The following is a 24460-nucleotide window of genomic DNA, read 5'->3' as shown; positions in this document are numbered from 1 at the left end:
CCTGATATTTACATTATGATTCACAACAGTAGCAAGATTATCTTTGAAGCAGCAGCGAGACAATTTTATGGTTGGGGTCACCAAAACATGTGAAACTGTATTAAAGAGTCACAGCATTAGTTGAGAACCACTGGCCTGGTTAAAAGGAATCTTCAATATTCTTTTTCTGTTAGAAATAAATTGATGACATCAGAGTCAACTGGAGGCAGAATAGATTGTACCTTTAGTGTAGGATCTCCACAAATACTGCCTATCTTTCAGCTACATCCTAAAAACCGCAGGAGAGACTGACCTACATTGTCTTTTATAGCCAAATACACTGTCAAGTCTCCAAGTGAAGAGATATTACAAGGTGACAATGATTTCTAGGAGAAGCGCACACCAGTGTCCTTTGAATCCCTAAAAACCCAACTCTACTCAACAGGTATCCAAAGACTGCCTAGTCCCAGCTAAGACCACAACATGGTATACAAATATCACAAGGCAAAGACGAATGTCACAGAGTTGCTGTCTTCAGAGATAGAGCCTAGTGGGACACGGACATTTCATGATTGGAAAATATACTTTGGGGACTAGAAAGCTGGTCCAGTGATTAAGAGAACGTGTGTTTCCTACTCTTTTCCCAGAGAATTCAAGCTTAGATCAAAGAACCCATGTCAGTCAGCTCATAACTTCCTATAACTCCAGCTCCAAGGGATCTGATACACACCTGTGTATCATTCAGACATTTGCGCATAATAAAAATAAATCTTTAAAAAGAAAAAAAATACTGGTGGGGGGGCTTACTCGTCAGCATTCTGAGTTCAAGCAAGGAGACAAAGGAGGTTGACTGTGTAGTTCAGTAGGCAGACCTCTTGTTTAGCATAGATGAAGCCCTGGGTTTGATCCTCAGTACCATGGAAACAAGGTATGGTGGCTCAAGATTTATTCCACGTATTAGGGAAGAAGAGGGAAGGAGGATCGGAAGTCTAATCTCATCCTTGGCTGCATAGCTACTGCAAGGTCAGCCTGGGCTACGTGAGAACCTACAACACCACCAGCACCCCGACCTCCAAAAAAAAACCCCAAAGGTGATAAAAAAAAGTTGTAGCCGCACCCCAAGGTCCCTCAAAGCCTTGGAACTAAGGGCAGAGGATCAGCCTGCTGATCTCGAGCACCCATCATACTTCTTCACTTTAAAAAACTAGAAATGCAGGACGATTGTCTAGGAATTCCAATGCAGTGTTCCTTCAATGTCAGCACTGACTCCAGACAGCTTTGAAGACCTTGGAAAATGTCGGTGGACATCTCACCAAAGCTGGCAGTAACTGTTGCCAAATGTCTGGCTGGCACCAACATACAGACTAAATTGGCCATGAAAACCTCTCTGTACTCTTGCTCTTCTCAAAGGAAATAATTTTGTGATCAAGAATGTGGCTCACCCAGAGGCCAGGCTTACAGGGAGGCCTTGGATTCTGAGCTTAACTCAATTGCATGGTTTAGGGCGAGAGTCTCATGTTTCAGATGTGCAGGCCAGTCATCTGATCCCGGCAGAGTTTTAATGGCTTCTCAAAAACGCTGAAGTGTTAAATCCTTTTCCCAGCCTCCCCAAGAGCAATCAGAAGGTGTTTGTTCCCCAATTCCCACTATTCCCCCAATCTCCTATTCTAATAAGCAGTTGTTAAGCTTACTATTATATTGAATGCTTAGGCAATCCTAAAGTTTTTCATATGTGATACTTTTTAACAATTCACTTACAGCAAGGAAAAGGATAATGAAAGTAAAATCCTTAGAGATGCTGCTTGACATGAGGGACAAGACTTGGTCTTGTTTGCTTAGGAGTTTGGGGAGAGCATCTTTGCCCTAGCAGTTCCACAGATCCAGTAACAGGCACACAGTGAGCGTTACATCCTCCCATCCCCTGCCCCACCCCCACCCCACCCCCAGCCCCACCCCCAGCAAGGTGCTGCACAAGCAAAGATGGTGTTAACTGTGTCTGGATCCTGTCACCAAGACTCTCTTCCTCTATCCTAGTTCAGGATCTCTTTGAGACACTACAACCCTAAATATGCCCCAACACATCAAACGTAAGAGCAGGAAGAAAGCCATAGCGATGGCAGAGCGGAACTATTGCCTCTGAGGCTGCTGAGGGTGAAGTGACCAGAGATCAGAGACCTACCTCTGAGGATCCATTTGTCTCTACCTCCCAATGCTAGGTTACTTTTAAATGCAGGGTCTTACTGTGTAGCCCTGGCTGGCCCTGAACTCAGAGATCCGCCTGCCTTTACCTGCTGAGAGCTGGGGTTAAAGACACATGTCACCACACTTGCTCAGCATTACTTGAAAAAAAGAAATTAACTACATTTTGTGGGTATAGGTGTGTGTATGAATACACACATATGCATGCATGCATGCACGCACACACGTAGGTGTTGTGAGATCAAACTCAGGTCGGTCCTCAGGCTTGGTCAAAGTGGTCCTACTCATTCTGTTCTTCCTGTTACTAGTTATTTGGGGTAGAGAGGTGGGGAAGGGTGCTAAGATCCTCACCAGCAGGCTTTGGTGACTCCATAGGCACTTCCTACCAAGCCTAATGACCCGAGCTCAATCCCCCAGGATCCACAGTGGGATGGAGAGAAATGACTCCCACAGACCTATACACACACCACAGATGAAGACACACACACACACACACACACAGAGAGAGAGAGAGAGAGAGAGAGAGAGAGAGAGAGAGAGAGAGAGTGGGCTGTGCCCATAAATACAGATGCTCTCTCCATCTCTCTGTCTCTTAACAATTTGTAAAAGACCTTGTCCATAAAGATGCATCTTCAGTACAGGCAGTAAGCATAGTGAAGACATGGACAGGGGACAAGAAGGGGTAAGGGAAAGTCTGTCTATACTTTGTCCTAATAACTTCGACAACATTTCCATTTTTACAAATACTTTTAGCTGTGCCCATATTTCTCCTTTGCAACGATCACACCATCCCTGAACCCCACAGTTTAAAGCACAGGCACTCAAGCTCACCTCTCCCCACCCCCACTGCTCCACCCTTTATAGTAAGATAAAGAGTCCAGCATGGCTCCAGCAGCCTGGGGTTCCACACCTCAGAAAAGGGCGCTGTGTGTTTATAACGTGGCAAGCCCTCCCTGTGCGGCGTGAGCTCAGGACTAATGTGTACAAATGGCCAGAAAACTCATTTTCATTCCACACTTGACAAAATAAACACCTCATAAAGGCAGGTAGGCAGAAGAAGCCTCACCCTGAGCTGTTCAGCTTTAACCTTCAGAAACGGGGACCAGCTGAAGGGAAGTGACCCCAGCACACACAAAGCAGAGTTCTGGCATAAAAAGCTTGGAAGCGAAGCAAAGCTCTTGAGTAGAGTTAAATTGTTCTTTTTAGTTTTGCCCCACCCCACCCTCCCAAAGGCTCTTTCAGCACAAATCCTGGTTGAATTAGCAGAGTCTAGCTGAGCCTGTAGGGAAAAAACCGGGGCACTTGATTGCTCTGAGTTACCAGAGAGCTCCGCTCTTTCTCTTTTGTCCACAGAAAATGAAGCCCTGCTTACATGTTGGAGGAAATATTTCAAAACATTCTCTTTTTTCTCAAAGTGAAGAATTTATGGAAACAGATAATTAACAGCAAATGACAAACAATCCAAGCAATAAAGGTCCCCCGGTCTGGTTGCCAAGATGATGGTATCAAATTCCAAGATAAACAGTGAAGCGTGCCATGGCCATTAACATCCTGGTGGGGTGGAGATGGGGAGAGGAGCCATCCATGACCAATCGTCTAGGGCCAAGGGGAGTGAGGGGGGAGGGAATGGGGGGATGGGGAATGAGGTGAAGTGAAGTAGGATGGGGTGGTGGAGGGGTGGAGGGGGGATGGAGTGGTAGGTAGGGTAGGGGATAGGGTGGGGTGGGGTGAGGATGGAGTGGGGGATAGGGTAGAGGGTGGGTTGGGTGGAATGAAGTGGGGTGGGATGGAGGGGGGATGGAAGGAGGGCCAGGGATGAGGAGCAGAACACAAGGGTTATTGTTTCTCTTCCGGATTCTCAGGGGAGCTGTTGGAGTTCAGCGGGAACATGGTTCTCTATGTGGCATGGACAGAGCAAACCATCCATGCCTTCCTATCTCAGCACAGACTAGGATATCTCAGGATGGGAAGGCAGACGACAATTTGTGGTACAGAAGAATTAGGAATTAAGATTGATAAGGAACCCCCGCCTGTGCGCAATCTCACTTCCCCCATTCTTCCCTTTTCTGGGTTTGTTAGCTCAGGATGGGTTTCAGTGCCACCAGACAAGCTCAGAATGTGAGCTTAAGTACAACGTGAGAACTACTTAACCTGCAGGAGTCAGAGCTGGGGCCCAGCAGATGCTACATCTCCTGGGTCCTAACAGATGGTGAACGTGGGACACCACAGCATCACATATTCTCATGTTTCTCAAAAGCCAGTTCATAGCTCACCACATGTCAAGTGGACTTACAAAAAGAAAATGAAATCCAAACGTCAAGTTTTGAATGATCTGAAATGGCCTTTAAAAAGTCATTCCATCTTATAGATCAACACTTTGAAAATTGCTGAAAATTGCTGCCCTAGACATTTGTAGGCTCGCCGGTATGTTGAGTCCTGAACTCAGGAAAGCCCAGACACTGTTTTGCCTCATCCCCTTGCTGACCAAAGAGTTCATGGATGCTGACCCTCTCCTAGTGTGAAAGTCAAGGCCAGGACATCACACTAGACAAGAAGAGCTCTGGCCTTTGAATACATTTGTTATGTTCTACAAAGGTCAAGGGAGACTGTGTGTCTGAAGTGAAGGGACACTTCCTCAGAGACAGTCACCTATAACCTCGTATGATGGAAGAGCAAGGGTCTCTCCTAGATGCCAATTTTAGGAATTCTATCCTCAGCAACAAAAATCACCTTCCAAGGGTTCCATCCCTTAACCTTATGCTTTGGAGGTTAGAATTTCACTCTACGAATCTTGAAGAAACACAAATATTTAAACATCACAAGTAACACTGATCCAAGCAGGGCCTATATACAAACCCTTGAGCAAGTTTTAAAAGTAGGATGTGTTAAATACAATGTGGTTAAGTGAAATGGGAATTTTTGTAATTGTAAAATAAAATACAGGGTAGGAAGACGGCCCTGCAGATAAAGTGTTTGCTGCCTTTCAAGCACGTGGATCCGAGCTCTGAGCCACAGTAAAAGCTGCACACAGCAGCATGTTTGTAACTCTAGCACTGAGGCAAGGAGCAGATCCTGGGGATTCAGTGGCCAGCCAGTAGCCAGTCAGTAGACTCCAGCTACAGGGAGAAGTTTTGTGGAAAGAAAGAAAGAGAGAGGGAGGGAGGGAGGGAGGGAGGGAGGGAGGGAGGGAGGGAGGGAGGAAGGAAGGAAGGAAGGAAGGAAGGAAGGAAGGAAGGAAGGACGGAAGGAAGGAAGGAAGGAAGGAAGGAAGGAAGGAAGGAAGGAAGGACGGAAGGAGAGAGATGACTTGGAGTCTTTACAAAAATGAAGATGTTCACTTACACTCCTATCACACATGAACACACACACACACACACATATACACACACACACATACATACACATACACACACATACACACACGCACATACACACACACATACACACATACACACAATATGGTTTGATAGATTCATATTATCTCTAAATGTTAGAGCAAATCCAACTGAAACAAAATGGGGATTTTTTTTTATTTTCAAAACTTAAAGACTTATTCAGAATTGCAAAATGCCCTTGTTTACAGCCAAAGGCCCTGTCTTTCAGAGAATTCCAAAAGCGTGCTAAGGCTGCTTTTTTCCCTAATTTCAGCTTTATGTCTTTGTTCAAAACACATTTTAAAACTACACAGCATGGAAAAGGTTCGAATCCTCGGACTGTGCTACAGATCCCTAAAACCAAGTAAGAGGAAAGCATTCTCTAAGCCAACCAGTGTCCCTGACAAAATAGCCCACAGCAAGACGGGACTAGGCATCTGTGCCATCCATCCGAGAATTACCAAATCTTTGGGCTGGAAAGTTTCAGACTCTGTCCTAATAAGAAATAAATGGGTTCGAGCAGAGTCCATGATATGAACTAGAGTCCTGCTCTCTTTTAAGGAAGCCATGCCAGGAACATTGATAACACTTGCCCTTGCTGAGATTTCTAAGTTCAACACTACAACTCTATCCTTTTACTTTCTTGAATGTGTATGCTAACTTGCTTCTCCATTTTTAATACATTTTTTACATTTTATTAATTTCCTTAATGGGGGTGGGATGGGATGGGCTTATGGAAATCAGAGAACAACTTAAGGAATCAGCTCTCTCCTCTCAACACGGGTGTGCTGGGTATCAAGCTCAAGTTGTCAAATTTGGCCACAAGCACCCTTCTCCTCTGAACCATCTTGTCTGCCTTAGTCGTCATTTTCCTTTTTTAAAGCATGTAACACTAAACAGGACAAAACATTGAACATAAACTAGACTAGTTTGTATTTCTGATTCACACTAAGAAAGGAAAAACTGAAAACACTGCAAAAATGCATATTCTTATAAGCATGTGTGTCTCACCTCTTCACTGTCAAAGACAGAAACTGAAGGGGTTAAAACTCCAAAGCCAAACAATAAAACCATGTGAACCCAAATACTGCAAGGGCTCACAAATCCAACCATTTTCTCCAGGCAGTGATGCCACACTGACACAGACTAAACGTGCTCTTTTTACATTCAGCAAGAGAGACAGACAAGACTGACACGGTGGTCTGCTGAGTGTCTATACTGCCATGGTATAGCCTAGCTGTACCGGGATGCTATGAAAGTCACAAAGGTAAAACAGCATAGGAACAAGGATGCTGAGGAACCCCTGAGATGGGAGGAGACATGCTCACACACAGACCTTCCCGAGTGCAGTAAGCTTTGCCCCTTTCCATTCATAATGGCCCGCCCCACGGTGTATTAAGATTCGGTAGGTTGGGCAGTACTAGCTCTGCCTTAACATCTTAAAAATCTCACCTTCCTAAGTTCCAAAAATCTCAGAATTAAAGCTGAATTTATCTTCTTTATATTTACTTCATCCTGACATTCTATCACAGGATCTCAGCCAAAGAAGATGAAAGAAAGCCTGAATGTAAAGCAGGAGAGAGAGAGAGAGAGAGAGAGAGAGAGAGAGAGAGAGAGAGAGAGAGAGAGAGACTATCGGTGAAGGGGCTGCCCTGTGGGCGTCCAGGTATCAGGACCTGTCTGTCAGTCAGTCAGAGATACAAGGCAAGCCTATCACAAAACAAAGCCAGACTAACAAAGTCAGGGCTTAGGAGATGATGGCTCAGAGACAAAGACTTGCCTCACAAGCACAATCCCTAGAGTCCAGGTAAAAATGACAGGCATGGGATTCCTGCTTGTAATCCCAGCACTGGGGAGGCGGAGACTATAGGATTCGCAGGGCTCACTAGCCAATCAGGTAAGCTAACTGGTGAACAACAGGTCAATAAGAGGCCTGTGTCAAAGGAGGCAGACACTGTTCCTGAGGAGGAACCACAGTTCTTTCTGGCCTATGCTTTCTGCCTGCCTGCCTGCCTGCCTGCCTGCCTGCCTGCCTGCCTGCCTGCTTGCCTGCACCCCTCCTCTCTCTCCCCTGTCTCAGACATACACACACAAATAAAACAATCCAGACCTAACCTCAGATATGATCTGTGTTTTTTTTTTTTAATTATTTTCCCTCTTTGATAGCCCAGTAGCCAAAGAAAGGCAAAGCATTCCCACCCTGTTATGCATTCTTACACTGGAGGTTCTGAAGAAGAAACCCTTGCTTTGGGTGTTTTGACCAGAACACCCAGTCTTAGATTGTTTCTTTATTGCTTGGACGCAAATAAAGAGATCTGCAAAACAGGGGGGAAGTGAGCTCAAAAAAGCCGTCCAGCTGTCAGAGATCACAAGATGGCACCCTAAGGGTGTGTATAGAAAAACAACTTATGTTTAAGAGAAAGAGAGAGAGAGAGAGAGAGAGAGAGAGAAAAGAAAGCCACTCTTTTTTATAAGAGTGTAAACTAAAAAAGGCCCATTCAGTATCTACAAGGCAAACTTCAGACTGAAAATACTTTTGTAAATTATGGTCATGCTAACATGCAGGCCAGCGATAAATCTGTACTAAGAAAGAGAATGTGCTTTTCTGAGAGAAGGGTATATTGAGATTTTTACACTGTTAACACAGTCCAGTCCAGCAGTAAAAAATAAAGATCTGCCCTTATTAGAGATTTTACGGAAGCCCAGGCGTTAATTTGTTCACTGATCCGACTTCTCCCCTGTGTGAGAGTTCAGGATCACGTCTCTTTTCCCACACAGCATCTCCACAATGTCCCACTAATATTCTTTCCCCACAGAAATTCACTAACAAGATGGGATTTATGTTCTTAATTTCAAATAGAGCCAAGGGGGGTGGGGAGATCTGAGGTAAGAAACAGAAATTCTAGGGGAAAAAAAAAGGAGGATATTCCAGGCCACGTAGCCTGGTAAATAGTGAGCAGATCAGAGATCAAAGAGCGTTTGCTCCCTGAAGATCCCAGAGTTAGTGACCCCAGTAGGACCCGGACCCAAGTTCCCTGAAACACTGCCTGTGTGTATGACAGTCAGCTGCTGATTGATGCTGTACTCTCTGCTGCCTTCTCAAAATGGGGCTTAAGACACTTCTTGAAATTTCTCCTCACTGAGTGAGTGAGATGGCTCACTGAGGGAGAGGCAATGTCTGCCTTGTCACCCAAACCTAACAACAGCAGCCCAACCCACAGAACCCACAGAACCAAGGGGGATGTGTAAGCCCAGCAGACAGGAAAATTTCTCAGAAGCTCATGGGCCATGAAGCCTAGAGTATTGAATGGAACAAGAGAGACCTTGTCTTAATGAGGTAGTGAAAGAACTCGATCTCTCAGAGGTTATCCTCTGACCTCACACACACGTGTACCTTGGTGCACGAGAACACGTGCGTGCACACCCACCACACACACACACACACACACACACACACAAATAAAATAACATTTTAAACATCTGTTTGTGGATAGGACCAGCAAGGAGACAGTATGACTGGCCTCATTTTCATCCTCTCATACAGGAGCAAGCTGAACAGCTTTTGGTTTACTCCTTGACTGCACCATAAACTAGAGGAGAGTGTCACCCCAGGAGGCTGAGACCCAAAAAAAGGAGAAGATAAGGAGAGTAGCAAGTTTTTTCCTTGTGTGGCTTAGAGATGACTTATCATTCTTTTGAAAAATTAGCAGAAAAGTACCATATGCTCTTACAAAATTAATTCCACTATCAAGAAGCATATAAAACATAAAGGTCACCATGCAACAAATGACACCAAGTGGTTAACTAAGGGATCATCAGTAAAACTGGTGTTTGTCCTTCCTACCCTCTTATGTACAGATTCATAAGCAAGTATCATTTTTATATAATTATATTAGCTACTTTTTTGTTCTCACAACCAAATACTAGACTCTCTGAAGAGTCAAGATTTGTTCTGTTTGGCCGGGCGTAGTGGTGCACGCCTTTAATCCCAGCACTCGGGAGGCAGAAGCAGGCGGATTTCTTAGTTCGAGGCCAGCCTGGTCTACAGAGTGAGTTCCAGGACAGCGAGGGCTACACAGAGAAACCCTGTCTTGAAAAAAAAAAAAAAAAAAAAAAGATTTGTTCTGTTTGATGAGATTCATTCAACTCTGATGGGGAAGGCTTGATTATAGGATCCACCCTTTGGGGATCAGGAAGCAAAGAAAAGTTCAAACTGGACTGATCGAGGAATCTCAAGGCCCATCCTCCAGTGATAAACTTGCTTCCACAAGGCCCCACATTCCATGGGCTCCACAACCCTGAAAGAGTGCCATGCACAACAGCCAAGTCTTCATACGAGTGCTCGTGACAGGCACGTCACAGTCACCCCTCACTTGCTTTCCTTCCTGAGCATACCTAACCCAATCCTGAAATGAAGGCCTTTCCTACCACATTCTCCAACAGGGAAGAAAGAAAACCTCAGATCAAATGGAACACCTATAGAAACTGCGTGAATCTGTCATGAGATGCAAGCTTATTCAGGCTTACTCACAAGATTACTTTCCGATTTTTCAGTGCCCAAACAGCACAGATAAATGCCACCCAAGGCAACGGTGCCACAGAACAACATTGGACCTGTCGTATCTTATAGAGCCAAGCAGTTCAGAAGCATCTTAGCCCTGTGGCCGCCATCAGTACACAGAGGCACAGTTGCGATCATATCTGTGTATCAAGCACTGCCTTTTGGTTCTGTATGATCTGAAGGGTGCTGGTGGTAACCACAGAGATGGGTAATGAAAGGTTCATTTAGGCTTAACAAGCATTATGGTGTTAAGCCCACTTCATAGATGATAAGATTGAGACCCCACATTTTTCCAACAAGCCAGTGACAAGCCCAATTATACATTCTCAGCTGTCATTTCCTTCTGCTGAAGAAGCCTGTGACAATCCTGCTAAACACTTGATTGTTTTAAACACAGAGTAGGGGAACCAGAGACACTGTCAGGGGCACAGAAGTCAGACCGGACCCAAGACCTTTGTGGTCTTCACTGAACAGCCATGTGTATAGGATTTCTACCCATTTGGGATTGCTACTTTCATGGTGTAACTGAAGGTATAGAGACCTTCCTGGCTGTTCATGATCATGACAGACACGCAACCACCTGCTGATTCTACCCCAAATTCCACCAGGAAAAAACTTCCATGGTGCCCTCTAGTAGCTCCTTGCAGAAGACACTGACGGATAATGGAGGTTTTGAACTAAGAAACTTGGGATCAATGAGACACTCGCTCACGGTAATAGTTAGCACTGAATATACAGTGAGTACTGCTCAGAATTTCTCTTTAATTCACAACATTTACCAGCCTTATCTTACAGATGAAAAGGGGAAATGAGATTCCATTGGTGACAGCCACCTCTACGTGATGACACTTTCTAAAGGCCTCGTAAAAAGCCAGGGAGGGAAAAAGATCCTGGGACCACAGTAACTGAAGGTATGGACAAGGGAAAGTGCCAAATCGGAGACAAGAGTTGAATTCGAAATTCCTATAGGCAACCCTCAAAACAAAGCAAAACAAAATAAAACAAAACAGAAGATAAATTCAGCTCAGTAGTGTGACCAGCCATCCTGACTTGTAAGGAAGAGAAGGGCTTCTCACAAAGTCAAATTTCCAGCGTTAACACCATTAGAGCTGGACACCTTATCAACACAGCTATAGAGTGCGCAATTAGGCCTCCCATCATTAAAAACACACAAAGTCTTTATGGCGCTTTCAGACCTAAAATGGTCCTTTGAATGCCTTCTCTAATCATCATTAAAAATACTAAATAACTGTCTGAACGTTCTGTTCAAGGAAGATGAAGGGCTTGGGGCAGATGAAGACCTACTCATTGTTAGATTTCAGCCATCCGTCTATCAGAATAATCAAGAGTGAGGGAGAAAGAAAGGACTCATATTCTAGGCTACATTTTGGTCTACTAACTCCAGCTGTGCTTTGATTTTCTTTTCTAAAGTCAGATAGGATTACTTTTTAAAAAAAATAAAAAAGAAAACCCTACGTCAGAAGGAAATTCAAAGCGATGGTTCTTAGAAAGTCTGGTAGCAATCTTGTTAGAGTTTATAGACACGGACTAAACCCAAACCTCTTTAAACGGGGTGAGAACCCAGTTCTAAAGGAGGGACGCTTCATAATGATGGTGGCTGCCTCGTGCTGATTTTTGTCCCTCACCGTGACACCTTGCAAAAAAGTTTATTTGAATTTCAGTCTTCATAAGTCACAGTTAAAAACAATACCAGTCATTTGGTGCAATTGAATAAGCTGATGTCTGGGGAAGGGAAGTTGATCATAAGGGAGACCTAGACAGGAGCTAGTCACAAAGTTGAGCTGAGGCTCACCACATTAAGTGGGAGATGAAAATCCCTTAATTAAGGTGAGTCAATGCCTGCTGCTACCAATGGGTCATACGAAGGAAGACCAAGGGCACTGGTTTTGCCAGGGGTCTCCACAGACCTCAGATGGGAGTGGAAAAGGAAAGGGAGTGGTTGAAGGACCCAGAGCTAAGCAAATATGTGAAGGCTTCAAGTAGGAAAGGCAAGAGCGCTCTAGGAGTGAGCCAAACTCTGCCACGACATGTTGGAATTTTTCCAAAAATCAGGAGAAATTTTAGGTTCAGTATCTCCTCAATACTTTCCGGTCATCTTTCTGTGTCTATTTAGACAAAGGGTCATGTTTTTTTGTTTTTGTTTTTGTTTTTTTTTTTCATGCACAAAATAGAACATGATTGCAGTCAAGGAAGATGCCCAAGTGCCTACAACCTACCAGGGCTGTCATGAGCTCGGCCATCAACATGCAAAGCAACAACAGGCCCTTAGCTGAACAGGTAAGGATGAGGCACGAAGAGACCCTCACACTCCCAAAATAACCCCGGTTCCTCCTATCAGTACATAATTAAAGAGTTTGAATCAATCAGTACCTCAGGCAGGCAGGTAGACAGAAGACAGACAGATGGAGATAGATGATTGACAGAAAAAGTAGTAATAGTTAATATAGAAAGAAAAACAATATAGATAGAAAATACTAACATATGGTAAACAGATAAAATAAGAAATAGCTATTGATGAATAAACATAATAAAATAATTACAATTTTATATAAATATGTAGATGTACGAGTATATATCGATTAACAACAAATAACAAAATTAATTAAATAATAAAAATAAGTAGATAAAATATAATAGATGATAGTTGGGTAGGTAGATGATAGGAAAGTAAAAATGGATGATTGATGCTAGACACAGAGAGCAAAAGATAATAATAGATGGAAAACAGACAGACAAATAATAGAGGTCTTAGAAATAAAAGACAAGTACCTAGGATGTCATATGGAACAGATGTGACTGTCCCATATTGGGAAAGAAGTAACAAGACAGAGGACAAGAGGCTTCCTGTGAGTGCAGGAAACTAAACTAGCTCAGAGCAAACGCTAAACAGAGCAGAAAGGTGTCACCACTGCAAGAAACAGCTAACTCAAAGGCAGACATCGGAGGGCCCAAGGTGCTTTCAGGTGAGAGGAAGCCAAGGGTGATGAAAAGGAAAGGCCACACTGAAGCCATTGGGGAGGAACCCTGTGTTCCCAGGCTGGAGTCCAGTGACAGGCTCCACAGCTATCTAGATTGCCATGACAAACCTCTTTTTTTGTTGTTGTTCTTGGGAGTTTTGGGGTTTTGTCCCCCTCCTGAGAAACAGAGAGACAGAGATACACAGAGAGAGACACAGAGAGAGAGAGATCTAAGATCAGCTCTAAGTTGATTTAAAAGCTATCTCGAGTCGTTCACAGTTCACCAGTGGACTCCTGTGGTTAAGAGCAAATGAGAGGATGTCTACGGAGCTGAGCAATGGCTGAGCCTTCCAGTCATTTCCCAAAGAATCTGGACAGAGCAGCATTCACTCTGCCTCACACGAAACAGGATCCACAGAGTTCTTTGAGATTCTTCAGTACAAATATCAGCCTCCCAAAGCAAGCCAAAGGGGGTCCTCGACTATGCCATAACAAATTCTCTAACACACTTGAAGAAAGGGGAATAAATGGAAACAATAAGAGAACTACTTAAGACAAATAGATGTTTATTGTGCAGAAAAACTTCCATCTCAACCAAGAGCAAACACATCACCTACAGACCTGCCTTACTCTCTGTCAGCTCACAGTCCCTCACAGTCACGAGCAGATTCTCACATACAGCCAGCAAGAAGATCTTAGAAACTAACCATTTGCAAAGATGTTTTTGTTCTTTTTGTTTTTGTTTTTTGTTGATATTTTTGTGGTGGTGATGGTGGTGGTGGTGTTTGGTTTTAGTTTTTCTTCCCCTCAAGCCTACTGTTTTGATTTTCCCACTTTGCACAAACCTCATCATAGTCACTTTAAGTGGCTTCCCATAACTCATTTATAAAACACCACCCTGCTATTTACTCTAATAGCCAAACAATCAAACAAAACACCAATCCGTTTGATTAAGGTTTCTGAATTGAAAAGGGTGTGTGTGTGTGTGTGTGTGCGTGTGCGTGTGCGTGTGCGTGTGCGTGTGCGTGTGCGTGTGTGTGTGTGTGTGTGTGTATGTTTAGGTGGTGGGGGTTCCTTTTTTTTTTTAAATGCCCACATAGAACAATTACTGGAAGAAAGAGCCTGTGACTTGTGTGTGCCCAGAGTTCAGTTTTGCCAGGAGTAAAAACAGCCAACAAAATCCTAACCACCTTTCGCTCTTGACTACACAATAGTATTCAAAGAGATTCAGTCCTGCCATGAAAGACTCGTGTTAGACAGTGGAAGGGGGCTCTTAAAGAATGGGCACCAGGCCTTGAATAAACAAGAGACATGGTGACCTTCTGTCCCCTTCCATCGACAGCCTGGCACTTCTGCTGCAGAGGACCAAACAAAAGTTGGTGTATGTGACTAGGTGCTCCAGTGTCCTTGCTTCTGAGTTGCTCCTATACGTTTATTTTCCTTAAATAGCTTAAGGCCCGATATGTACTCCATAGTGTCAGGGAGTGAAAGAAAAGTAAAATTCCCGAGACACACTCTTCCACTCTCCCTTAACCCTTTGTTCCCTGTATTGTTCAAGTCTTCATAAAGCAGCCGTGTTTCGCAACAGGCAAGACAATGGATTCAGCAGTAGCTGGACAATTAGTTCCAATGAGGCCTATTTCCCAGCTGAATATGAAGCCTTAGTGGAACGAAGGGTGGAAGAAACTGTTGGAGAAATTTTATAGAAATGTTTCATCATGGAAGTGAACAGGACCTGGTGAAGCAAACTGAACTTAGAGTGAGATTTCACTGCCAAAATGCATAGTGTGGCATTAGGAAAACACCTGAACGCTCCCTTCTTAGCTACAAAACGTGGGCAGCTTATCAAAATCCATCAGAGGCTCTGAAGACCTAACGTCCTTTAGTGATCGGCTGTGCTGTTGAAACTGTGACTAGTTATGCAAGCAAGGGGTTTCTCCTGGCCTGTCTGTGAAACTGCAGATACCCATCTGTTTGGGAAATCACTGACTTCCACTCCTCCCTAGCAGAAGGTGGAAGGGAGAGTTTGCTTTCAGTTTGCTTTTTCTTTTCTTGACTGCTAATTTTTTTTTCTTTTGTACATTCATGAGGAATACTTACATATGTACATGAGGAATACTTACATATGTACATGTGGCGGCTGGAATCTGCTCTGGTTGATGTTGTAGTGTGTGAATGCCTGGGTGGGGTTTGAGCTATACTCATCCACCGTTATGGTAACTTTGCCTTGAGAAGGAATCCCATGTGCCATCCTTCCTCCCTACAGGCATGAGCAATTCACAACTCTCCGGAGCAAAAGCTGGAAGCGGGCATGATGGGTTTCAGCCAACCTCTGAATCCAAGGGTCTACTCATCAATACCACTGTGCGTTCTAGAAGAAAAAAAAAAACCATACATATGTGTATGTGTGTATATAAATTAAAAAAAAAAACAATGAGTAAGATGATTCTAAAACAGACTGAGTTTGGAATCTATATACGAAATTGGCTCAGGAAAAAAATGTGAATTAATATTATTTCCTCATGGACATAACCGTTGCCTACTCTTTCCTGCATGTCCCTCAGAGTGGACGATACACCCTCTATGGTATCACTAGATGCTAGTAAATCGTCTCAATGGAGTTCAAACTAAGAATTTCTCTCTAATTATAATTATGGCACTTAACGTGAATTGCAGAAGGACCAAATCCACAGTTGCCATGGTGTCTAGCTATAAATGGTTTGTGCTTGAAGACTCTTCCAAGCCCTCCCTGCTAATTGAAATATTTGGTTCTTACAAAATTGGTATCACATTATACAATCTCTTGCAATCTTGATGCTTGAATGATCCACAGGACATCATAACAAGTACAAGCTTAAGGGTCTGTACTCATTAACAGATAACTGAGGATAACTATCAAATGGACTAGATGCACATGTTACACATAGGTTTGTCTTGCAGGCACATTCTTAATACACAGTGCCTAGTTTACATACAAACTTCTCTCTGGCCAGGAACTTAACGGTAAAGCAAATACTTCTTACTAAGTAAGCATGGTGCACTTTCTTTCAATACTCTTAGTCACTCAGCAGCACGCCAGAGGAGCACATGGTTGGTCAGTCACTTCTAACCAGGACTTCCCTCTTCCCCACCTAAGGGAGCATTTAGGGAGGGCAGCCATCACATCCGAGCCCTCATTCTTGGTGCTGTTATTCTTACTAGCTGATCACATTTTCCCAAGAAATTTCCAGCAATTCTCATTCTTTTTATAAGTGTCAATGTATTGGTTGCCATGTGAAGTACAGAAATGAAAATGTCTGTTCTTATGGCAGATAATCAAAGATGGAGGGACACAAGCCCTTGCATGGAAGCTGTTGCAATTGATGAGCACTTGGAAGAAGCAGGAGGCACCACACACTCCTTGGTTAACTAACCCTTGGCTAACCTGCATTTTTCTCAAAACAATGTATCAGAATTAATTTGCCATGTATACCATTAAGCTCCAGACATCTTAGCTGTTATCTCAAAAAAAAAATAGAATAATAAGATTAGATTGAAATTTAGCATGAAACACCTTAAAATAGCGAACAAAAGCAGATAGACCGTCTGTCATAATAAGCCATTTATTTTATTATTTTGCAACCCAGGGCTCCTGTAGCCCTCCATATGCTAGCTGGGCTAAGAACACAATAGTGAAGCAAGCTAGGTTATACCCACCTGGCCTTGGTTCCCATAGCCCAGAGAGAAGCCCTGGTATTCTGACTCTTTTAACATAATGTTGCCTTGGGTTCCCTTGCTGCTGTTTCCTCCCTTCAGGGAGGTATGACTCCCTTGAGCACGAGTTGATAGACAATCTGGCCAGTAGGATTAGCTAAGTCAAATCTTGCCCTGCTCCTCCCATGTAAGATAATCTGTAAAGAACTGCTTACGAATCATAATGTAGCAGTTTCATACTAAGTTTGCAGCTGTTTCCTTAATTTCCTACACAATTATATTTTACTGTTATTTTGCATAACAGTAAAACACAACACCTGCTTCAAATTGCAGTCCTGTTCTGAGTGCTGTAATTCTCTTTTGAGACACAAAGTACCGAGACACAACTGAAGCACGGAGCTGCGTAATTGCGTGGTACTGAAAAGTAAACACAAATGAAGACATCTTCCTGTTACAGAAATGACTGTCATTAAAAAGAATGTTAGCCATCAAAGCGCAGAGGGGGAAAAATAGGCATTTTCAGAATACAAGAACTTAGTGTTTGCATAAATTAGGGAGTGGTATAAAAACTACTTGGCGATTCTTATTTTCCTTCCATCAATGTCTATTGTGTGAGATACAGAACATTTCAGAAGCAACAGAAAACCAAATTCATGTCTAGACCAATGTGACCTCAGAGTAAGTTTCTGTACCCCTTGCCAGAAAGAATTTAAATGGGAAGAAAACTTACTAATTAAACTAAAAGAGTGTAGGCCAGAAATAAAATAGTCATATTGAGTATTTACAGTGACTTGAAGTGGCTAGAGGGAGACCCTCTTAAGCCGTCTCGATTGAAGCCAAAAAGAAGCGGAACTTAGATGCCGGATTCACACTTCTAAGTAGTCCTGGCTATCCTGAAGTTAGCCTGTAGATTTTCATTTTCTGTCAGGAAACACCTACCTACCTCTTTGCTACTCTGCCCCAGCAAGGTAAACAATCTCTCTCCACTAGCAAGCCCAGACGTCTGTGATTCTGAAGGGCTAAATGGGTGGCTAGCACCTCATTTGAATTCATCTTTGCCTTGTTCCCTTTCAAATGTTTTATCGAAACAGTGCACCTGCCGGGTCTATCTTCTTTAATCTGGAGTCCTTTGAAGGAAATGTCAGACCGAGGCAGAGAGCTTCAAAACTTTCATAGCACCTTTACAGACAAGTCAAGAAAAGGCTTATTTTTTAAAATGCTATGTTCAATTCCGTCCATGTACCAAAATGAACATATCCTAAGACTGGTGTGTGTGTGTGTGTGTGTGTGTGTGTGTGTGTGTGTGTGCGCGCGCACGAGTGTGATTGGGAGGACAAGGGATAGAGGAAGGATCTCCGTGACAAAGCCATGAGCTAAACCACGTCACTTTAATGAGATATGGGGGAAAGCCTGAAAGATGGAAGGACTTCACCTTAACCTTCGAAGATGCTGCACCACCCTGCTTCAAATATTCAGGCTATAACCACCCCCTCCCAACTACATCTTCTCACAACAGTTAAAGGGAGAAGCCTTCTTCTTTTAATTTTATACTTCAATGCATTTTATCCACAAACAAAGGCACCCAGTACAAGATGCCAAAATGCCTAAAGAAAAATCTAAACAGGACTGTCACTGCCAAGCATTCATGCTGGTGTTAGAGTTTCTGTTAAAAAAAAAAAAAAAAAAGAAGAAGAAAGAAAGAAAGAAAACCCACGTGAGCACATTGAGCATTTCCTAGACAGCAGTCACTCTGTCCCTTAAGCTGAAATTTTCTTTTCCAGGAACCCACTTGGAAAACCTCTTAAAGTCTGCTGGCAAGGAGGGGATTAAACACTGAAGGCTTAAATAACTGTCTCCACCTCCTAGACACCAGAAGTCCGATTTACCTCAACTTTCAAAGCAACCATTTCTGACCTCTGTACTCGCGTGCTGCCTACGCCAAACCCAGAAGAAATGAGCCCTGGATTTCGCTTTCCTTGTTTAAATAATGGTGCTCATTTGAGTTAGGAAGATAGCCACCTCACTTACTGGGTGGAGGGACTTTGGAGTTCGCTCCTGATCCAACCCCGCCAAAATTCATTCTCTCCTCCCTCTGTCTCGCGGATCGAGAACCTTAACTCACGCCCCTACTCTTTTATGCCCATTTCCAGTTACTCATCTCCGCATGCGGGAGCGATGCCCACACGCTGTCCAAACCGTGGCTGCACCGCTTCTTTATTTTTCTGGAAATGCTAAAAAAGTTCCACGTGCCTCTGTCCACTAAGCTCCCTCCCTTCCCTTCACACTTACACCTGAACTTGTCTCCAGCACTGCTGACACCCAGCTGGCACATTCTTTCGGAGAGGGAGGGCACGACTTTTCTCCTGAGCCTCTGACAAAGCGTGGGGTCTATATATGGTGGGGCGAGGGGGGACGCAGAATTCTCTACTTTGGATTGGTTTGTTTGTTTTAAATCTAGGGTGGGCAGATGAGGTGGGGGGCTGCAGCTACTACACACATACACGCGCGCGCGCGCGCGCACACACACACACACACACACACACACACATGCCCTGCTCTGTCAACAGCTCCCGTTGCCTGGTCCTGGCCACAACTCCCTCCTCTTTCCGTAGACGCTGAGTACCCGCTGGGCACCGCCACTGCCGGCGGTGGAGGCAGCACGAAGGACAGTAGACTTTCTCCCCCAGGGTCGGTTAAGCATTTTCCCCCACCTTCCTCTCTCCCAGCGGGACACCGACTGAAGACCGCCGTAGAAAACGGGCTCTGACGTCGCTGCCATCCTCGGTGGGGCATCTTAACCCCAGGTCTGGGACGGAAGCCTCCGAAGCGCACTGGCATCTCCGAGCATACAGACCAGAGCCCGAGTCCGTACCCTAAGCAGCTGCCTCTTTGCTCTGAGTCCCGGAGCTGCCAGGCTCCTCCCGGGAACAGTTGGGAAGGGAAGAGATCCAGCCAGCCATCGGGCTGGAGGAGAATGTGGAGGCCACCGCCTTGCCCCCTCTTTGGAAGTCTTTCCCTTCCAGTTAAAGTTGTGTGTTTTTCCCAGCCTGACCTGTTAGTGTCTTTACCATCACAAATCAATTACACATTTTTCATGACCCGCATTCACTCTTAATTCCGGGTGTGTTGTGGGGTGCGCTATAAATCAACCCCACTGCTTATCTTTCCGTGCTCTTTTCTTGCTGGGGGATTTCAATGCCCTCTCGAACCTCTAGGTTAAAAAAAAAAAAATGCTCCCTTCACCTCCTAGGCCGCAAAAGCCCGAAATTCAAAAGATTTTAAAAGAGAATCTTGCCACATGTAAATGTAAATAGGGTTGGGGGGTAAAGGGGGAGATCCACACAACTACTGCTTAGGTAGAAAAGAAACTGGGCGGCTACGGTTACTTTTCCACGCTGCCGTACCCCGCCTCCCAGCCCTCTCGCTCGGCAGGCAGCAATCGCCGAGACCGGAGAGTAAGGTCCGGGCGCGGGGGCTGGCGGAGAGCTCCGCGCTGGAGCGCTGCGCGCGCGGGCGGCCGGAGCACAAAGCTGCACCGAGCCGTCCGGCCACTGCACCTGGCCCCGGGCCGCCGCGGGCGCACAGGGCTCGGGCCAACACAATGCACCCGGGCCTAGGCCGGGGCAGCTGCGGCGCACGACCCTGGGACTTTCTAGTAAACAGATCTCGGACTCCCGGGCCCCACCCCCATCCCTTGCCCCGGGGCTTTGCCGCAGGCTTTCGCGGACAACCCCCTCCCCCTGCCGCCACCACCTTCCTGAGAAACCCGGCGGAGGAGGGGGCAGGGAGGTGGGGACCCCGAGAGGTCCGTGGCCGAGGGCTGGGGGGAAGGGAGAACAGGGGGCGAGATGGGGAGTGGGAAGAAGGACAGCTACGTAAAGAAATTCGCTCTCGCTTGTTGGGGGCTTCGGGGGAGACAAATCTGCTCTCCCCGGGTCCTCGAGTGTTCAGTCGGCCAACCTCAGGGTCGGCGGGGCCGCCGCGCTCCGCAGCCCCCGCGCCCTCGCACGCGCCTCTGACAAGGCACCTCTCACCCGGGCTCCGCTTTGTGTGTGCATTTTTTTTTCCCCTTCCTCTCGCGCCCGGCACCGGCCGCCTCCTCCCCCCTCCCCCGCCCTCCGCCTCCCTTCCCCGGGCGGATTACCTTTCCCGGGCTGCGCTCCGGGTCCCCGGGATGCCTTCAGCGCCCGGTGTGCGGGCGAGCCATCGCCAAGCAACCCGAGCCGGCTTGGAGCAGCGCTGGGGGCGGCAGGGGCGAGGGGCGCGGGCGGGCCAGAACCTTCGACCCCGGAGGTCCCCGCCGCCGATCCAGGGCCTGGGAGGGCAGCACAGGGGCGCGGTGCGAGCGGGACGCGGGGTCGCTGCGTGGGGAGGTGGAGAGGACCGGAGCAGCCTCGATCTGGGAAGAGAAGGAGCGAGGGGGCGAGGAGAGGCAGCGAGGGCGCGGCGAGCGAAGGGAGCGCGAGCGGTGCAGTGACAGGGACTGCCACTGGGGTCAAAGGAGCACAGCTCCAGGAAGCAGGGCCGCCCAGGCGCCGCTTGCTGTGAGCTCCCCGCTGGGACCCCGCGCCCTGCACGCCCCTGCCGTAGTTCCGGCCCACTCGAACCCCCCACCCACGCCCCGAGGCCGCGGGGTTTCCAGGAGAGGAGGGAGAGCGGAGGGCGAGGCCCGCAGGCTGCTGGTGCTCCCTGGGTCAAGCAGGCGGCAGGAAGCTGAGCTGCAAGTTCACCATCGTGTGTGATCAGCGTTAAAATGATAGGGGTCGGGGAGATGGGGGCGGGCCACTGAGCGCCAGGAAAATAAGGGAGCCCCCCAGATGGTCGTCTTCTGCAAAGAGAACACCAAGCCCCCGCCCCCCACTCATGAACCTGCCAGGCTCTGTCAGAGGTCCTGGCACAGCTCCAAAGCGCAGAACTCGCTGCAGGGGCAGGAGGAGCGACTGGGGCACTAAGATCTCACAAGAGGGGCGACCCCAGGGTCCCTCCACACTGCTGAACTGAGACTTTCCTATGGGGTATCAAGGCTTCCCTCTCCTAAACCCTCTCATAGAGCCAGAGGCACACACACCCCACTTTGGCTCTGTAATGTTGTTCCTGAGAAAGAAAAGGCCAACCCAGCTGGTGTTTTTTCACCTTCAAGAATTAAGACAGGTTCAGGATAAGAAGGTGAAGTCAGGCAAAGGCTTTAATTGTTTCCGCACCCACACCCCCGCGCCCCTTTGAATCACATTCTCCCTTTCCCAAAGACACGCTCTTCAAATAAATAAATAAATAAATAAATCGAAGTTACTCCAATTTTCTCTGCTACTTTGGAAACCTGGCGGGGAAGGGGAGCGGAACACTAGGATTTGTATGCAAAAGGAGGGCGGGGTAAGGATAGGAAAAGCCGCTGAAATGGTGGGACAGACGGCTTTTTAGAAAACTTGGTTGGCACGGCTGTCTGAAAGATGAGGTGGCCCTGTGATGTTATGCCACTGTCAGAGCCGAAGGATTTGGACGGCGACCAGATCTAATTCCTTTCTAGGAGTCAGATTCAAAAAAAAAAAAAAAAAAAAAAAAAAAAAAAGAAGAAGAAGAAGAAAGAAGAAAAGAAAAGAAAATCTGCATTCTCCGAAGGGAACACCAATGTATGTGCACGAGAGTGAAACCTGTGCTTTGTATACTACATGACAACTGACTAGACGTCCTGGCTGAAATTATATCCCCTAAAATTAAAAAGGAGCCGTTTCAACCTGGCCTGTAGCCTCTGTGCTGAGACTAATTGGTTTCCAAGGTCTGGAAAGGAAGGGAGAGAGGCAGAAGGAGCCCCTTATTTAAAGAAAAAAAAAAAAAAGATCAAACGGAATTCGCTTGAAAATATTTCCCTTTTACAATGGACTTTCCTGACACTTGAATTTTAAGTAGTCCATCTCTTCTGCTCAGGATGCAGAAATGAAGGGGAAATGGGCTTACTGATGTACTTTCATTGTATAGTGTGCCCAGAGTGTCAGTGCTTGCCTGATGGGCTGAGGGGAAAGGACAGTGCCTTCTCTGGCCAAGCACAAATCACAGCAAGTGACACTGACATTAAAGGATGCCAAAGATGAGGTGAAGGGGCAGTTTCATATTTTGCTGTCTTTTGGTTTTCAGCCCAACCATGAACACTGACTAGAAACTTGTTCTTTTAAGTTATTAGATTTTGTCTCCCAGAAGAGTTAGCAATACACTCCTCTTTTGTAAACAGTTTGAATTTTAAGACTAATTAGACTGATTTGATCAGTCTAATATCACTGTGCACTAACCCCCCCCCCCCACACACACACACACTGAATCGTTACTTGAAACAGTCATACTAATTTAATATGGTTTGAGATCTAAATATGGGCACACTGACTATAAATAACAATGTGCTCTGTTTTACAGGCACATTTTAAAGGATATTTAATGTGATTAAAAATCAAGTGTGTGGTTCTTTACAAAGTTGGTGGGAATTTGTATCATTTTTTGAGTAGGAGAAACTGAGGAAAATAATATTTAAAACAAAATTTCAATATAAGAAGAAAACCAAACTTACTGGGTCCCTGCTTATAAATAATTAATTATCCAGCAATGACCAACTTGTACCTGGGTTGATAAGTTTTATTTCCATTAGGCTGTTAAAGCCAAACTTGTTCAAACAAAACCAAAAAAAAACTGGAGAAATGTAAATGAATTTAAGCAGTAAGTCAGGAACAAGAGGAAGTCACTTTTCAAATAATTTTCAGTAAGTGGATTTGAACTCCCAAATTGAGATATTATCCACAAGTAGAGGTACATACTCTAAAAGCTTACTTTCAAAATGATCGGATGCAGACCACATGCATTTCCTGATACTCACTGTAAATCCCTGCAAATATCTCCTCAGAATACATTTAGGGAAGAAAATGAGGGAGACTGGCAGAAGTTTAGATAGAAGCTTAGAAGCAAATGACGCTTCCCCTAAATGTTCAGTGCTTTGTTGGAATTCACGCTCAGCCTCCTGTAAGAGAGACTCCTGGAACAGAGCACACTAAAGCCAAGGTTAGTCCTACAACTCTTTAAAGGAATACAATCATTAACTCTCTTTGGATAATGAAATTATGTGAATCTCATGAAAAAAAAAAAACCACACAGCTATGTATGTTCCTTTTGTCTTCAACCTGTTCAAGTTTTTTATAATTATTTTCCATCAAAATTTGAGGTATCACTAGAAATGAGAGTGGCTAGTAGCACTACCACTAAGATATGATAAAAAATACTCAACAACAAACTACTTTTTAAACTCCTGAATCCTGATGGTCCTCACTTTTAAAAATAGTTTTGTGTGTATTTATTGTACCTCCTGCTCAAGGTTGTCCATCTATGCCTTATATTCCTCTCTATCCCTCACACAAATGTACAGTGCACACATAAGACACTTGGACATGGTTGTTAAATGACCACATGAATCAACAGATGAAAAAGCAAAGGACGGAGCGCATCAGTGAGAAAGTCAAATGAACAATGAAGAAAAATCCATGCCAGGTCTGCAAGAAAGGAAGTGACGTCATAAGGCTGGTGTTGGGTAAATCAGAACTTTCCATGTAGGTAAAATAGTTCAGCTTAAAGGCATTTTTGTTCGTGTTTCTAGAAATTTAAGACTTTTTCACAAAATTATTTTCTCAGTGTTCAACCAGAAA

General features: G+C 45.2%; 1 protein-coding gene across 6 annotated transcripts in view; it reads right to left on the bottom strand.

The window, feature by feature from the left end:
* Mpped2 (metallophosphoesterase domain containing 2) overlaps nt 1-21569 on the bottom strand; it is a 175181-nt gene extending 153612 nt beyond the window's left edge. Inside the window, exons 1-2 of one of the 6 annotated variants that reach the window (NM_001143683.2) lie at nt 20929-21569; nt 15215-15462 (exon numbers count right to left, since the gene is read on the bottom strand). In NM_001143683.2, coding sequence (NP_001137155.1) covers nt 15215-15342 — 128 coding nt within the window. In that variant the 5' untranslated portion in view covers nt 15343-15462; nt 20929-21569. Of the gene's footprint in view, nt 1-15214; nt 15463-19073; nt 19164-19495; nt 19939-20928 lie in introns of those variants that run through there. The other 5 variants (NM_001356555.1, NM_001356554.1, XM_011239842.3 and 2 more) reach the window with 5 other exon arrangements.
* Nucleotides 21570-24460: the final 2891 nt, after the last annotated feature.

The sequence above is a fragment of the Mus musculus genome, chromosome 2 (assembly GCF_000001635.26).
Source record: "Mus musculus strain C57BL/6J chromosome 2, GRCm38.p6 C57BL/6J".
Lineage (NCBI taxonomy): Eukaryota > Metazoa > Chordata > Mammalia > Rodentia > Muridae > Mus > Mus musculus.
The sequence above is the reverse complement of the archived record's forward strand: the minus strand, read 5'-3'. Positions and strand labels throughout refer to the sequence as shown.